At 48.3% G+C, this 16,832-nt stretch overlaps 1 protein-coding gene across 3 annotated transcripts in view; it reads right to left on the bottom strand.

Annotated features, from left to right (window-relative positions):
- Window positions 1–2,295: 2,295 nt before the first annotated feature.
- LOC105476527 (inhibitor of nuclear factor kappa B kinase subunit beta) overlaps window positions 2,296–16,832 on the bottom strand; it is a 56,714-nt gene continuing 42,177 nt past the window's right edge. For all 3 annotated transcript variants that reach the window (XM_011732517.3, XM_011732515.3, XM_071068329.1), the window contains 12 exons: window positions 16,352–16,546; window positions 15,459–15,573; window positions 14,551–14,674; window positions 13,801–13,952; window positions 13,580–13,641; window positions 12,387–12,496; window positions 11,273–11,322; window positions 11,066–11,165; window positions 10,720–10,867; window positions 7,114–7,241; window positions 4,642–4,732; window positions 2,296–2,935 (listed from right to left, as the gene is read on the bottom strand). In XM_011732517.3, the coding sequence (XP_011730819.1) occupies window positions 2,870–2,935; window positions 4,642–4,732; window positions 7,114–7,241; window positions 10,720–10,867; window positions 11,066–11,165; window positions 11,273–11,322; window positions 12,387–12,496; window positions 13,580–13,641; window positions 13,801–13,952; window positions 14,551–14,674; window positions 15,459–15,573; window positions 16,352–16,546 (1,341 nt within the window). In that variant the 3' untranslated portion in view covers window positions 2,296–2,869. The remainder of the gene's footprint in view (window positions 2,936–4,641; window positions 4,733–7,113; window positions 7,242–10,719; window positions 10,868–11,065; window positions 11,166–11,272; window positions 11,323–12,386; window positions 12,497–13,579; window positions 13,642–13,800; window positions 13,953–14,550; window positions 14,675–15,458; window positions 15,574–16,351; window positions 16,547–16,832) is intronic.

The raw sequence follows: 16,832 nt of genomic DNA on the forward strand, positions 1-16,832 counted from the left end.
TTTTCAAATTGGCTCTAAATCCAATGGCAAGTATTATTGTAAGAGATACATAGCAGAGATGTGACAGAGAAAGCGGCAGCAATATGACCTAAAGGCAGAGATGCAGTCACAAGTCAAGGATTGCCTGAAGCCACCAGAAGCTGGATGCCACCAGGGACAGAACCCCCCTAGAGCCTTCAGAAGAGGTGTGGTCCTGTTCACATCTTTATTTCAGACTTCTGGCCTCCAGAACTGGGAGAGAATAAGTTTCTGTCATTTAAGCCACCAAAGTTGTGGTAACTGACTACAGCAGGTCTAGGAAACTAACGCAGGTAGAGAGAGCAGGCTTTCTTGAGGCTTTCTTGTCTGTGCCCATTGGTCGGCTTCTCCAGCACTCAATCTTTTTTTTGTTGTTGTTTTGAGACATAGTCTCGCTGTGTCACCCAGGCTGGAGTGCAGTGGCATGATCTTGGCTCACTGCAACCTCCGCCTCCCGGGTTCAAGCGATTCTCCTGCCTCAGCCTCCTGAGTAGCTGGGATTACAGCTTCATGCCACCACACCCAGCTAATTTTTGTATTTTTAGTAGAGATGGGGTTTCACCACGTTGGTCAGGCTGGTCTCAAACTCCTGACCTCCTGATCCACCCGCCTTGGCCTCCTAAAGCCAGCACTCAATCTTGAGACAAAAAGAAAAGCCACGGAATAACTACCAGAGTCGTTCCTCAGATCCCAAGGTCCAGGGATAGTCTTCCATCTTATATCTACCTTTCAGAGTCTTGTGTTTGTTTACATGACCAAGGAGTTTAGCTGTACTTACTGAGAGGAAAAAGTGTATCTATCTCATCTTTTTGGAAGCAGACATTCTAACTCCTGGATTTTCTTTTTTTTTTTTTTGAGACAAAATTTCGCTCTTGTTGCCCAGGCTGGAGTGCAATGGTGCGATCTCGGCTCACTGCAACCTCTGCCTCCCAGGTTCAAGCAATTCTCCTGCCTCAGCCTCCCGAGTAGCTGGGATTACAGGTGTGCCCCACCACACCTGGCTAATTTTGTATTTTTAGTAGAGACAGGGTTTCTCCATGTTGGTCAGGCTGGTCTTGAACTCCCGACCTCAGGTGATCTGCCTGCCTCAGCCTCCCAAAGTGTTGGAAATACAGGCGTGAGCCACCGCGTCTGGCCTGGCTTTTCACTTTTTAATCAATTATACTGTTCCAGCCATAAACTTTTTTTTTTTTTCCATTTTTCTTTCTTTTCACAACTTGTTCTGTAACTGAACAGCCATAAACTTTTAAAATGACTGCTTTGGTTGGCATTTTCCTGGTCAAAATTCTTCAGTGGCCTGTAACATAAGCTTACAGCCTTTAGCCCAACATCCTTTCCCTCCCCAATCTGACCCCATCCTTGCCTTTTGGGTGTTATTTCCCACTGTCATTTACCAGGTTTCCAAAATCGTGCTTTATTAAATGCTACTTCATTGGAATGTTAATACATGTTTCACACACACAATCAGCAGGAGAAAATGTTTCTATAGCCAAATGACATTGGTAAACAGTGTTTTTACACAAAGTTAAGCGGGTTTCTTTATTTTAAGTCTTTTCAGATACTTTCCCAGTACATAGTGTAAATCTCCATAAAGCAAGTGAAACATTAATCATTCCCTAAACTTACTTGACCAAAGAACGCTTCATTCTATCTCCATACTTGTGAAAGTCTCCTACTCCAACTTTCTTCTCCAAAAACACTCACCTGTTTGTGATCATCTGAACTCATTTTATGCTCTTGCCTTTATATAAAAGAGAAGTTCTGTGAAATGTTGAAGAAGCAGGGTTATGGCACTAGTAATGATCCAGGCACGATACATTATTTAGTTCAGAAACCCTAACCATCGGTATTCTAACAGTGGATTGTGGAACCCAGTATGAGTGTTTGAGACATGTTACAAAATATAGAAGCTATTTTTAAAATGAATCCATTTAATACTGCTAGATGCTGGGAGAGACAGGGACTCCCCAGCCCAGCACTGCCACATGCACACATTCTTGAGCAGGAACGGAGACGTGGGCATGGTGTGGGCAGGCCAGCGGTCAGCAGATATCCTTTCTGTCCCTCCTCTGTGACAATCACCCCCAAGTAATCTTTGGGACTCAGAATAAGGCAGCTGCTCTCCTACCCTTACTACGGTGAGTCTCTCTGTGGCTGAAAGGACCACAGATGGAGAGCTTGGCACTCACTCCAACTTTGCCGAAAAGAGGACAACCACCAGAGCAGTAGGTAAAAATACAATTTTAGCAGCAGTGAAATAATAAGAGGAAGTGAGGATGGGGCCAGGCCACAACTATAATTAAACTGTCTGTTTAAGAGAAGCTGAATCCAGAAGAAACACAAGCTGTAAAGTGAGAGAGGACAGGGAGCGGGGCCATTGGAGAGCAGGAGAGGACAGGCTGGCACCAAGCGCTGCTCCGACTCTGCCCTGAAAGATTTGAATTGGACACTGTCCAGTCACGTGTGTGGCAAACCGTACTCCAAGCACTTTTCTCAAGGCAGAGGAAGGAGCTGCTGTGGCTGTAGCCCTGAACGCTCGTGGGGCCGGCATCGTGCGCTGGGCCTCTGTAATGGAGGACCTCCAGTGTGCAGACAAGGTGCCGGCAGTGCCTGCGGAGGGCTGCGCCCTGGGTCCTGGGTGAAAGTCACAGCTGCTGAAGTGAGAGCTCCATCTGGATACCAGAGACTGCTGGGCCATCAGTGCAGCAGGAACCGCCATGTGAGAGCTGCAGCCAGGCAGCCCCACGTCAGGAGGCCTGCTCCAGGCAGCCACATGTCAGGGGGTCGAGTCCCCCCACCGCACAAGGTCTGCTATGGACAGCCCCATGTCAGGGGGTCAAGTTCCCCCACATCAGGAGGCCTGCTCCAGGCAGCTGTGCTCTTCTTCTTCCGTCTGTAACCAGCTCCAGTCTAGGGCCTGAAAGTCAACAGACATGTTAAAAATACAACAGCCACCAACACATTTCAGGTTATTGTTACTCTTCAGGAGGCAATCAGGACAATTTAGAAATATACTGAAACTCGGCCGGGTGCAGTGGCTCACGCCTGTAATCCCAACACTTTGAGAGGCCAAGGTGGGCAGATCATGACGTCAGGAGTTCGAGACCAGCCTGGCCAAAATGGTGAAACCCTGTTTCTACTAAAAATACAAAAATTAGCCTGGCGTGGTGGCAAGCTCCTATAGTCCCAGCTACTTAGGAGGCTGAGGCAGAAGAATCACTTGAACCTGGGAGGCAGAGGTTGCAGTGAGCTGAGATCATACCATTGCTTTCCAGCCTGGGCGAAAGAGCGAGACTCCATCTCAAAAAAAAAACAACAAACAAAAATAAAAAGAAATATATTGAAACCCCTTTATTGGCTAGGTATGGTGGCTCATGCCTGTGGTCCCAGCACTTTGGGAGCCAGAGGCGAGCGGATTGCTTGAGGCCAGGAGTTCAAGACCAGCCTGGGCAACATAGCAAGACCCAGGCTGCATAAAATAAATAAATTAATTAAACAAATACAAATTAAAAAGCCAAACCCTTTTATTAATAAGTTTTGTGACTGCAGGGCACTCTTGAGCTAAGTTACATATTCAAACTGTACAGGATCTTTTCTTTGGATTGGCTCAGAGTCCTTAAGATTCTGTGACTGTGGGAATTAGAAAGGCGATGTCAGTACCACCGTGGCTCACAGCACTCACTCTCGTGCTCACTGTGGGTAGCTAATCTCAGCTATGGATTTCCAGCCTCACCACATGACTCGGCCTGATGAGACTTCCTCTTCCTCCCACGGACGTGCAAGTAAGCAATGAACTGATCAAAACATTATTGTGCCAGGAGGAAGAGAGCAGCAAGAAATACAGAATGCCCACAGACTGGAGGAGGACATGCGACTACATCAGCAAAGGCTGCAATTCACAGTAGTATCCCCTGCAATTCTTCCGAAAAGCTTAAAGTTAGGGGAGGTTAGCAAGTGATTAGCAGGTAAAGACCATGTAAAGATCTAGGCAAATGATGCAGGATTCTCTCAACAATGAAGCTTTGTCTTAATGTACCTATATCTTGACTAGTGGTCTCATAACTAGTACTACCTACTGCTAAGCTCCAAGGCCCTGAGGACATGGCCATGGCTGGTTCCCGCTCCCAGCCCAGCACTCAACACACAAATCCTCAGCAGTAGTACCAACGGTGCAGGTGGGGACAGGCTTCTGGGGAAAATGCTACCTTCCTCCTCATCATAGGAATTAAGTGTTGCAAGGATTAAATAAGATAATGCATATATGTAGTTGTAAGCCTTCAATAATTGTTAGTCATCACTATTATTATGAATAATAAAAAATGTGTAATGGAAAATTATAAATATGCACTGAAAAAATCAGCTGGGTGTGGTGACGCACGCCTATAGTCCCAGCTACTCAGGAGGCTGAGGCATGAGAATCACTTGAACCCGGGAAGCAGAGGTTGCAGTGAGCCAAGATCATGCCACCGCACTCCAGCCTGGGTGACAGGGAAAGACCCTGTCATAAACAAACAAACAAACACTGAGGTTTGGGATAATGCCAGATTGTGTTTCCATTTTCTTTTCTCTTTTGCTATAGAATGAAAGGACATGGAATCGCAGGGGGCTCACACAGGCTGTTACCGTGAAACTCTGGTCTTGCTCCCTCACGGTGTCCTGTATGGCATTTTCTAGCAGGGTGCACAGGTTATGTGCTTCGGCCACCAGTTCTTCACTAAAGAAAATGATCAAATTATTAGAAAGCGATCATTATTAGTTATCAGAGCTAACACTGCTATTTTAAAATATGCTAAAGAGTTTTGATAATACTTTTTAAATGAAGTAACAATTATTTTGATCCTGAGTGTCTTAAAACACCAACCCATTGACTAATACTTTCATCTTGTTATGCACTTTCCACACATGAGCATTACTGCCAAAAAGGCAAACAGATCTCCATAAAAAGTCAGAAGTAAAAAGAGCTCTTTCTGCTTTCTGACTTACTAGATAGCTGAATTTAATTCTCAAACTGCCAAAATCTAAAGATATTCTCCAAATCACCTGTTTTCCAATTTCTGAAGTAGACAAAAAAAAAAAAAGGGCCAACCAATTTATCAGGGTTCCATAGTTCCTTGGAATCTGTTGAAAAGCAGTTCTGGGATTTGGTTTCATCTAATCTGATCTCTCTCTTTTCTATAATAAGAAACCCATGTTTCCTCTGAGGATTGGGCCACATTGAGAAAGCGCAGCATGTAATAAAACATCTTTTTCTAACCTCAGCTCTATGCTGTGGGGAGACAAGAGACATCCTATATACCCAGGTCTACCTTTCTAGAGCTTTGAGGACATCATTGAAGGGAATAAGCCACGTAAGGGAAGACGGTGCCCCGGAACTCCTCTCACTCTGCAAAATGTGACAATCTGATGGCAGGAGCTCAGAGTACATTTTTGCCAAACCTCAGCTACAGGGCCTCTAGCTAGGCTAAAGGCTCAGTGCCTGCCCCAGAAGGGAATGGAAGAGGCTCCTGGCCTAGCTACTATACTCCAGGAGCTCATGAGAGGTTGGGGAAGTACTTTTTATTTAACAAAAAAAAAAGGGCCGGATGCGGTGGCTCACGCCTGTAATCCCAGCACTTTGGGAGACTGAGGCGGACGGATCACCTGAGGTCTGGAGTTTAAGACCAGCCAGACCAACAGGCTGGAGAAACCCTGTCTCTAATAAAAACACAAATTTAGCAAGGCCTGGTGGCTCATGCCTGTAATCCCAGCTACTCGGGAGGCTGAGGCAGGAGAATCGCGTGAACCCAGGAGGCTGAGTTTGAGGTGAGCTGAGATTGCGCCATTGCACTCCAGCCTGGGCAACAAGAGCGAAACTCCGTCTCAAAAAAAAAAAAGAGAAGCAGTCTCACTACGTTGCCCAGGCTTGCCTCAAACTCCTGCAAACCTCCTGCCTCGGCCTCCCAAAATGCTAGGATTACAAGAATGTGCCATACGGCCGAGAGAAAATTAAGTATCCAAGGTCACATAAATATCAAAATAGGCTACAAAGTCCCCAAGGACAAGAACAAGATTCTTCAAAGCAGACTGTATTGAGATATAATTTACATACCATAAAGCTCACCCATTTAAAGTGTACAATTCAAGGGTTTTCGCATATTTACAGAGTTGTGCAACCATCACCATGTCTAGTTTCAGAATGTTTTCTTCATCCTCAGAAGAAACCTTGCATTATCAGTCACTCCCATCCTCCTCCCCTGCCCCAGGCAATCATCAGTGTTTCCCATGCCTAGAGATTAGTTCCTGCAGAAACCCATAGAGCCCTGCACACAGAAAGTGTCAAACAAAACAAACCACAGGAAGGGACGACCGTGGGAACAGAGGTGGCCTGCAGTGTGCTGGAGAATGGGCGGAGGGCTGCTAGACACAGACTGCTGGGCCCCAACCCTGAGCTCCCAAGTGAGGTCTCCGGCAGGACCTGAGAATTTGATACTGTGCTACTGGCGCAGATGAGACCTGAAGAAAGCTCAGACCTGAGCATCTATAATGGAGGGGGAAGCTGTTATTCATGACTGACCAAGGAATACCTTGGTCAGAGTGGTATTTTGTGAAGATTAATTCAATCACACAGGGCTTGGCAGCAGAAAGGCAGGAGGCAGGAGGCAGAAAGCCCTGCCGCCATGGTTCAGGCAAGAGGAGGCAGAGGACAGGAAGAACGGGAAGGTCAGTGGCACCAGGAGGGTGGTGACTCGGTAACTCAAGGGAGTGGTAGGGTGAGTGGGGGCAGATGGCTCAGGGGAGATGAAGTGGGCCTCCCTGAAGGGAATGTGGCTTCCTATGGATAAAAGGTAGCAGCATGTGCCCGACCAGCATTTCCAATGTTCTCATTAAGCAGTTAGTCATCCAAGCCTTGGACAAAGAAACTAGTTAGTAAGTTTCAAGGGACTAGGAGAGCAAAACATGTAACACTTTTGTCCCCACAGGACCTAGCAGATGCAACAAACATCCAGAGAGGTAGTGATATCATTGGACAGACATTTACCAGTGACAAACGCCTCCATCCCCAATCTCCTGACGTGCCCTCGACGGTCACACTTGGCGCTGCTAACGGGGACCTACCTCTTCTTGGCTGGTTCGGGTAAGCTGTTGGAGGCCGTGGAGGGCTGAGACATCAGCTGCCCAGGCTGGCTAAGTCGAGAGGCATTCATGCTATCCGGGCTTCCACTGACAGGACCACGGACCTTGCTCTAGGGGACAAAATCAAAAGAAATTAGGAGCCAAGTGACGAATCACATTTTGCATTCACACCACAGTATTTTCTCAGGAGACAACTGACTGCCAGATGCCAGAGCTAACCCTACAGCCTACCAGTCGGCACCCCTACCTGGGGGGCAGCTGGTGCTTCACATCTGGCTTCAAAAGTGTTTCTGTATCAACAGGGGGACTTTTGAGGAAAGGATTCTAAATTTAAGGAGACCTGGGTGCCTACATTTATTGCAGGTTTTTTTATTTTCATCGGCTTTATTGCTTGATTGATTGATAATGATTGAGAGTCTCGCTCTGTCACCCAGGTGGAGTGCAATGAGCGATCTTGGCTCACTATAACCTCCACCTCCTGGGTTCAAGCAATTCTCCTGCCTCAGCCTCCCAAGTAGCTGGGACTACAGGCATGTGCCACTACACCCAGCTAATTTTTGTATTTTTAGTAGAGACAGTGTTTCACCGTATTGACCAGGCTGGTCTCGAACTCCTGACCTCAGGTGATCTGCCTCAGCCTTCCAAAGTTCTAGGATTCATGATCCACTGCATCCGGCCCCTTAATGAACTTTTACAAGAAAAGAACAGGAAAGTATTTTTACTCTTTTCCAGGTAGAAGACAGACACACACACAAAGGCTATGGGAGTTCCTGTGGCTCATATCCTCTATGACCTGGCTGAGAAGAAACCAGGATGCACTGACTCCGAAGGGGCTGCAGCCACTGCTCCTCCCAGCCCAAAGGGTCAAGCAGGGGCTCCTGTTCCAGCTACCTGAGCCTCCTCAGCTCACAGCCCACGATCGCCGGCCAACCTTCAGGTCACCCCTCCACTGATCTCTGCCCTGCATGGTCCCCAACCCACCTGTGTAGTCCCCCAACCCCCGCTCCTGGCACTCACTGCGGCCTGCAGTCCTTCATCCCCTCACATGTCCCTCAGGCCGTGGAACCCTCCTGGCTCCACATCCTCCCCTCTAGCGAAACCTCAAGGCCCACAAGTCAAGGAGCCATGCAAGCGCCCAAGCCTCCATTCCTGGTCCTCCTGCTGCACCTTCCCTGCTGACCATGCCTGGGAGAGGCCCAGCATTGACCTCCTGTGCTTCTGCCCTTGACCGAAAGTGTGGCAGGGGATGGCTCCTGCGCTGCCTGGCTCCCTCCCTGCCAGGCCCTGCCCCAGCTCCTGCCCCACCCCGTCCTGTGCTGCACAGGGGTGGCTCAACTCCAACCCTGCTGAGGGGCCCTTCTCAGTGCTGAGGTTGGCCAAGGGCTCAGATTCTCCAGCTGCCTGGAGAGGGACTTCCCAAAATCCCAGATGTGATCATATCCCCACACTCAATTCCTTTAATATCAAGGGAAAAGACAGATACTGCGATGTGTCCTGTGTGCTTTGAAAATGGACATGGGCCAGGCGCAGTAGCTCATGCCATTAATCCCAGCACTTTGGGAGGCCAAGGCAGGTGGATCTCTTGAGGCCAGGAGTTCGAGACCAGCCTGGCCAACACGGTGAAACCCCATCTCTACTAAAAATACAAAAATTAGCCAGGTGTGGTGGGATGAGCCTATAGTCCCAGCTACTCGGGAGGCTGAGGCAGGAGAATCACTTGAACCTGAGAGGTGGAGGTTGCAGTGAACTGAGATTGCACAGCTGCACTTCAGCATGGGAGACAGAGCAAGATGTTGTCTTGAAAAAAAAAAAAAGAAAAGAAAACAAAGTGTGGCCCGCGTAAGCTCACCCTTGCCTACCTCAGCAACTTCATCCTCCATCGTAGCCTTCCCCACACACACCAGCCTATCCCCACTCGGAACACACTGACTCCCCAGGCTCTCTGCCTTTGATAAAGCAACGTCTCTGTCCTGGAACATCCTCACTCTTCAGCTGGAACAGCTCCTTGTGAACCTTCTTGTTGCTCCCTCTCCTCTAAGACAAACTAGAGCTCCCCCTGTGCATGGAAACTGCAGCTCATGCCTCCTGGAGCTGCTTCCTAGCCCTTCCTGCCCTGAACGGCTCTTACTCATGCCTCTATCTGTGCCCCTCAAAGGATCAGGCCCTCCTTGGAACAGGTGCCATGCCTTCTCACCTGTGTGTCTTGCTGGGCATACAGTTAGCACTCAATAAATGTTCAAGGGATATAGACGGCACATCAGGCTATCACCTGTGCACACCCGCACCTCCCTCTCCTCTTCAGATCCTCTCTACCTTGTCATCCTGCTTTCTCCCTTTCTTCTCTTCTTACCGGAGGATGTGTCACTCCCACTCCCAAGGCATGCCCAGTGCTCTGGCACGTGACCCCAGCCCCTCTGTTCTCTGCACTGTGTGTGGATTGTCCCCTCTGCCTTTGACAATGAGAATCTCCTAATGCACCACCTCCTGCTTCCACCATGAGCAATGATCTCCCTGTCTCCTTCCCTTTGCTCTTAAAGGCAACTGATGCCTAAATCACTCTTCCATTCATGTCACCTTCTCTGCAGCCTTTCACAATGGGGCTTGCACTCCCAGCAGCTCTGGCTCCCATGACACGGCCAGGTCTGCCCGTCTTAGTTCTTGGCTGTTTCATTTCCCATTTCCCCACCGTGTGGCATTCCGTGGACTCACAGCTACGTTAAGATGGTGTGCACAGAAAGCCTGGCTTATGGCACTGAGGGCAGCGCAGACGCAGATGATGGTCAACCAAGGTGCACTGCTGTGCATGATGGTGGGCTGAATTGGTGGCCCTAAGAAGGATACACCCACATCCCAACTCCTGGAGCATGTGAGTGTGATAGTACTTGGAGAAAACGTCCTTAGAGATCCTGAGATGACATCACTCTGGGCTATTTGGGTGGGACCCAAATCCAATGACAAGTGTTCTTGTAAGAGTCACAGATAAGGGACACAGGGGTCACACGAAGACAGAAACAGAGACTGGAGTCACACACCAAAGAACACCTGGAGCCACCGGGAGCTGGAAGAAGCAAGGATGGTCCCTCCCCAAGAGCCCTCAGAGGGAGCTCAACCCTGCTCACACGGGACTTCTGGGCTCTAGAGCTCAGATAACACATTTGTTTTTGTTTTTAGTAGAGACAGCTCTGTTGCCCAGGTTGGAGGGCAGTGGCATAATCACAGCTCACTGCAGCCTTGAACTCCTGGGCTCAAGCAATCCTCCCACTTTGGCCTCCCCAAATTGCTGGGGTTACAGGCATGAGTCACCGTGCCTAGCCCAAATTTCTGTTGTTTTAGCCCTTCAGTTTGTGCTAATCTTTATAGTAGCCACAGGAAAGTAATACACAGATGAATGAAAATGATTAGCACAGGTCCTTCCTCTGACCTCCCTGCTCACACCAAGTCAAATAACAGCGAAGTGAAACCTGAGCAGCAGCCGAGTGGACTGCTGGTGGCTCTATGGCGTCCCGTGTGGAATGGCGGCAGTACACGGAGGCAGAAAGGCACAGGAGGCTGATGGGCCAAGGGCCTGGGGCCACAGCACTCACTCACACAAGCAATCTTCAGGAGATTCCAGAGCTCCTTCTGCCGCTTCTCCTGCAGCCGGACAACAGTCTTCTCATCCTCATTCATTAAGCTCACCACCTCTTCCACCTTGGGCAACAGTTCCAGCGCCTTCTGCTTGCAAACCACAGTTTTACTGCAAAGAATAAACATGACAAACTAATGGCATTTGGGCTGGAGAAAATGGAACCCATGGCAGCTGTGCATCCAGTCAGCAGCTGCAGAAAGTCTCTTCATGAGGTCCAGTGAATCAGAGAGGAGGGAGGAAGGTGGCCTCACACCCAGCCTGCATCTCCCAGTCCTTCCTCCAGAGTAGGAAGGTCGGGGCTCATACCTGAGCTGTGTATAGATCACTCGCACTTTCTTCTCGAAGCTCTGAATTGCCTGAAGCAGCAGCCGTACCATTTCCTGACTGTCACCCTCAGTTCGCTGGTCTGGAGAGGGGAGGGTAGCATAGTTCCTCAAGGAAGCCAGCAGAGAGTAGTGATGCCCCATAAATGAGATAAGGAGAAGCCCAAGGCAGACACAGAACCCCACTTACCTCGAGGCTTTTCCCTTAGTCTCCTGTACAGCTCCCTTGCTTGCTCCTCTCTAAAATATACAAAGAAGTTCTGTCTAGATTTGAGGTCAAATATGGCTAATTTTTATATTTTTTTGGTAGAGATAGAGTTTCACCACATTGCCCAGGCTGGTCTCGAACTTCTCGGCTCACAAGCAATCTTCTTACCTTGGCCTCCCAAAGTGCTGAGATTACAGGTGTGAGCCACTGTGCCCAGCCAAAAATATATATATATTTTTAAATTAGCTGAGCACGGTGGCATGCGCCTGTAGTCCCAGTTACCTGGGAGGCTGAGGTGGGAGGACTGCATGAGCCTGGGAGGTCAAGGCTGCAGTGAGCTATGATTGTGCCACTGCACTCCTGCCTGGGCAACAGGGCAAGACCCCGTCTCTTAAATAATACAAATACAAATAAAAGAACTAGAGGAGAATAAAGGGTTGATTAGAGAAAAGACAGAATCAAAGTTCTGACATTTGGAGCTCCTGTCCTAAGAATCCTAGTGAGAGAATCAGGGAACACTGCTGAGCTCACGGTGACACAGCCCTCAAGAGGCTGACCCGGCCTGCCCGGTTCCCTCCATCTGCACGCCAGGAGCACATGTGATCTCCTTCAGGTAGGAGTGATCTGCCTAGACCCCTCCTCCCCTCCTGGAGTCAACGCCAAATACCTGACAAAGACTCAAACGAACGGATTCCAGGTCCGAATTCCCCCTTGTCAGGTTCTTCCTTCTCTACTTCTCTATCTTACTTTCTGTTCTGAGCTATGCCTGGGTCAGGGTGGGTGGGACAAATCAGGGGAGTCTGATACAGGGGTAGAGGCTGCTTGCATTTTAGAGCCTTTACAGATTATGGCCTCCGTCTCAAACGCGTTACCTGAATTCATCCTTACAACTTCGTGAGGTAAGACTGCTTTTCTTGCCACTGAACAGATTTGGAAACTGAGGCTCAGTGATGATTTGCTGGAGGTGACCCCACAGGGGAGCATGCTCTAGAGAATGGTCCCACACAGCCACTGAGGGTGCCCTGGACACACACACCGAAGCTCCAGGGTTATCTGTATGTGCTAGGCACAGAGGGGCCCCCCAGTCAGTACTCACAGGTCGTCCAACGTTCCCCCCTGCTTCCGGCCCATGGGGCTCCTCTGTAAGTCCACGATGTCCGTCTGCAGAGCCATCATCCGTTCTACCAGGAGTTTCACTTCGTTCTCCTAATGGAAAAGCTGTGCTAATGTCAACTGATGTGGTAGGAGCATGCTGAGATGCAAGATCTGAGGAGGAGCGAGACCTGGGGACCCTCCACATTGCCTGAGGACTCTCAATGGACTGGCTCAAAGGAATGTGGACTGTGGGGTCAGAATGGCTGCGCTTACATCTAGGGTCCACCACTTTCTAGCTATGTGACCCCTTGGCAAGTTACTTACCCCCAGCTGCAGTTTCCTTTTGCATAAAATAGGCTTCTAACAGGGCTATTTGAGGAGTGAAGTAAGATGAAGTACTTAAAGCCTCTGGCATGGTGCCTGGCACACAGAAGATGCCCAAGGCACATTACTTTCTCTTCTCTTCATCTGTCTATGCCGATGCTACTGGGCAGGGAGGCCCAGACTGCTTTATTTCATAGATTATGAGTCTCAAGATGGGGAGGAGCACTCACCCCTTCTATGGTTAATATTCACCATGAAACACACATACACCCCATCAGTACTGATTGATAAAAAGCGATACTGAGACACAGGGGAAGATCCTTGCCCAAGCACACAGGGGAAAACAGAGGATTCGTCCAGGAAAAAGCCCCAGAGCCTGACTTCAATCTTCAGTTCGTGTGACGTTCATTTAGTCACACGTATTTCCTTTGCCTTCATAATTAACGTTTTTTGGTGACATCTGATTCACGTTGTCCTGAGACTTTCTGCCTGGACCTTTTATTTCCTATGGATTTAGCGTCCCAACAAAATTAGTCAAAAACCTTCAACAAGAGGGGGTGTTGATCATCCATCCAATGCCCTTCCTAACAGGAAATGGTCTCGGCTTTTCCCCAAGGGAACCTAACACTTGCTTCTTATTTAAATCTGGACCATCGCCATCCATTCACGCAACTCTTGGATTTGGCCACAGAGGGGCTCCCTTTACTGGCTACTCTTAGCCTCTTTCCAGCTGGTCCAGTCAAGTTCAAAGCATGGTGAGGAACACCTGATTTTTGACAGAGATCGACCCAGTGTTTGATGAGAAAGTGAAAAGTAGGAGCAAAACCTCACCCCCTCGGTAAGTTCAGAAACCCCAAATGAGTCTCCTACCCGCCCACAGAGCTCCACGGCCTGCTCCATTTCCCTCCAGGCCAGCAGCAGTTTATCTGATGCTGAAAAAAAAATTGAGAAGGAAAAACAAAACAAAACAAAATAAAAACACCACAAAACTGAAACAGAAATAAGCAACTCAATTATAATAGGACAAAAGAAACCTTAGAAAAAGAAAAAAAAAATGGTGTCTTTAAACTCATTGCAAAGTGCACACTCACTGATCCCAAACTCAGTTTGCTCGCTGTACTTCTCCAGGTCAATCTGGATGCTGGTTTTGAAGAAATCCAACTTGGCCTTGAGCTGCTGAGACATGGAAGCCATGGAATTCTTCATCTTGGAGAGGCAGCTGTTGTTCCGGAGGAGATTCATCCTGCAGGGACCACAAGGAACAGAGTCTAGGAGCATCTCTGGGATCCAAATTCCATTTCCTGCACAATAACAAAACCCCCTCAAATGTCAAGGGAGGTCCCTGCTATAATTATCATCATCATCGCTATTATTATAGCAGCCACTTATAACCCAAGGACGATTTCCTCGCCCTCAGCAATGCCTGAGGTTCTGCACCAAACTTGGCACCAGGCAAAGGAAGACACAAAAGGCCAATAACGTTGGCAAACGAGTCACACTGGAGAAAGAGTCCATAAGTCCCCAGCAGCACAGTCAGGGGAGTTTTGCTAATCCACATGGCAGTGAGCTCCTCTGGGTTCCCAATCCGTCCACAGCGCGGCCAGCCCAGCCTCAGTTCCATACTCCTCGCCCTGGGCCGACCACACTCACCTCATCAGGTCTAAAGGGACCTGCCTCAGTCCAGCCCACCCAACTGCTTCCCGTCTGTCCAAACCAGTGTCTCCCTTTTGTTGCTCATTAACAGTTGCTTCTGGGTCCCTGCCTCAGCCACCTCCCTGTGGCCAAAGCCACCAAGCAATTTTAAATAAATTAAGTTTAAAAAAAAAAGCCTGGCACACTACATGGCGGCTCGCTGTCCCTGCTGCAGCCGGTTGCAATCCTCCTTTAGGGTCTGGATGCTGTGCCAGACCTGGCCCCACACCTTCCTCAGCTGGAAGAAGGCGAGGTTCCTCTTGGGCTCTTGAACTGGAGACAAAGACAGAGGCAACTGTCAAAAAATAACCACAATAACTCTCCTACAATTAACCACATCCTGCCTTCAACACTGCTGGCACTTTCACGTTTTATACCTACTATAGGATCATGTAACTTTGGAGGGTGTTATGCCTGGTTACTGTCACATACATGTATTTGTACCAACAGCATGTACCAGTGGTCAATAAGTAGCTGTTGATTTGAAGAAACACTTTATGAACCATTTGGACACATATGTATATAGGGTCATATATTTTCAATAGAATTTTTTTTTTTTTTTTTAGGAGACAAGGTCTCACTCTTGTCACCCAGGCTGGCATGCAGTGGGAGTGATCATGACTCACTGCAGCCTTGAATTCTCAGGCTCAAGTGATCCTTCTGCCTCAGCCTCCTGAATAGCTGGACTACAGGCATGCACCACAACATCTGGCTAATTTCTAAATTTTTTGTAGAGATGAGAGCTTACTATATTACCCAGGCTGGTCTTGAACTCCTGGGCTCAAGCGATCCTCCTGCCTCAGCCTCCCAAAGTCCTGGGATTACAGGCGTGAGCCACCATGCCCAGCCTAGGAGGTTGAAATTCACTAATGGTTTCCTGTACTGTCTCTTGCCTGGCTACTCTTTGCATGTCCTAAATAAGGAAGGCTGCCCTGAGGACTGGCGATACTAATTTCCTTCATGTGGCTCCCCTTTCCTTAGTCCAGTCTCCCTCCCCTGCCTTGTCCCACATATTATAACTGATTATTTAGAAAAACAAAACAAAACAAATTCTTACGGATACAGCTGACACTTTCAGGTTGGGGCCGTGGGGAGATCTGAGTCTCATAGGTGATTTTACTGTTGTCAAAGAGAAAAACAAGATCCATGTCCAATGTGCGGCCCTCATTTAACTGCAAAGGGACAAGAACAAAATGAATCTTGTGGATCCAATCCTCTCTTTTCTAATAATGAAGAGGTTCCAGAGCTTTCCCCACTGTTTGGCAAGAGCATCATCTTCAGCCAGCAAGTACGAAGCATACATGAAGTCTTTCTCCCAACGTTTCCAGCCTACACTTACTGTTGGAACACACTCCTTATTTACAAACTTATTACATTCTATTTTACTGTCATCCCTGTGAAGTTCAGAAATTCACTATATACTTCCCTATGCAATGATTATTTCTCATATGATAACTTTATCTCCACAAGTCAGGTGAGAAGCTCTTTTTGGGCAGAGACCATGTCTTACACGGCTATAGTTAACACAGGTGCCTAACGCAGAGGCCATCATAAATAGTTTCACAGTTCAGTACACAGAGGCCGTCATAAATAGTTTCAGTTGACTCAAGACAGTGCAGCATCTTTTTTTTTTTTTTTTTTTTTAAGTATATTTGGAAGAGGGCCAAGCTGGCAACTTGAGCGATTCAAGTACTACCGCATCATTTTTTGCAATAAAGGCAAGAGAACGGTCTTGGAGGGTCTGGAAGTAACAAGTCCAGCAAGGAGATTTGTGTTTCCTATCAGGCCACACAGAGGACACCATACTCCAACTTAAACACCAGGCAGGTATCCACACTGTATGATAAACAGACTACATGACAAAGCAGAATTGAAATCTGAAGGTGTGTTGAGTTTCCCAAGAGGCACAGCCAAGGGAAACAGGGTGGTGTGTACGAAGCCAGGGCTTACCTTGCCATCTGAAATACACTGAGTGGCAGGTTTATCGGGGATCAACGCCAGGCCCGCTTCCTGCAGCAGCTCCTGGTCCTCCTCTGGGATGCCCGTGTCCTGCTGGATTCTGGCCTTCAAGCTCTGCAGACTCTCGTCCTCTGTCACAGGGTAGGTGTGGATGGTGCCTGTGACCATGTTCAAGATATGAACCAGCTGCAACACAACCCAGATGTTACTGGAAAACCAATTTCTTCAAGGAGATGCGCATCTATTTGCCTAGGTCCTCTCTCTGCTACTCCCAACATTTCCCAACCACACAAAGCAACAGCCTGGCTTGACGGAGGGAGGTCAGGTGCCATGTTTCGCATATTTTCGTCTTTCATAATCCTGTCTGTGGCTATGACCTCATAGCCAATGTCAAATAGCACAACTGTCCTTTCTTTACTTATGCAGAAAGACTGATGCAGGAGCCTAAACTTTCTCACTAAGTCAGCTGGCC

This window comes from Macaca nemestrina, chromosome 8 (genome assembly GCF_043159975.1).
Source record: "Macaca nemestrina isolate mMacNem1 chromosome 8, mMacNem.hap1, whole genome shotgun sequence".
NCBI classification, from domain to species: domain Eukaryota; kingdom Metazoa; phylum Chordata; class Mammalia; order Primates; family Cercopithecidae; genus Macaca; species Macaca nemestrina.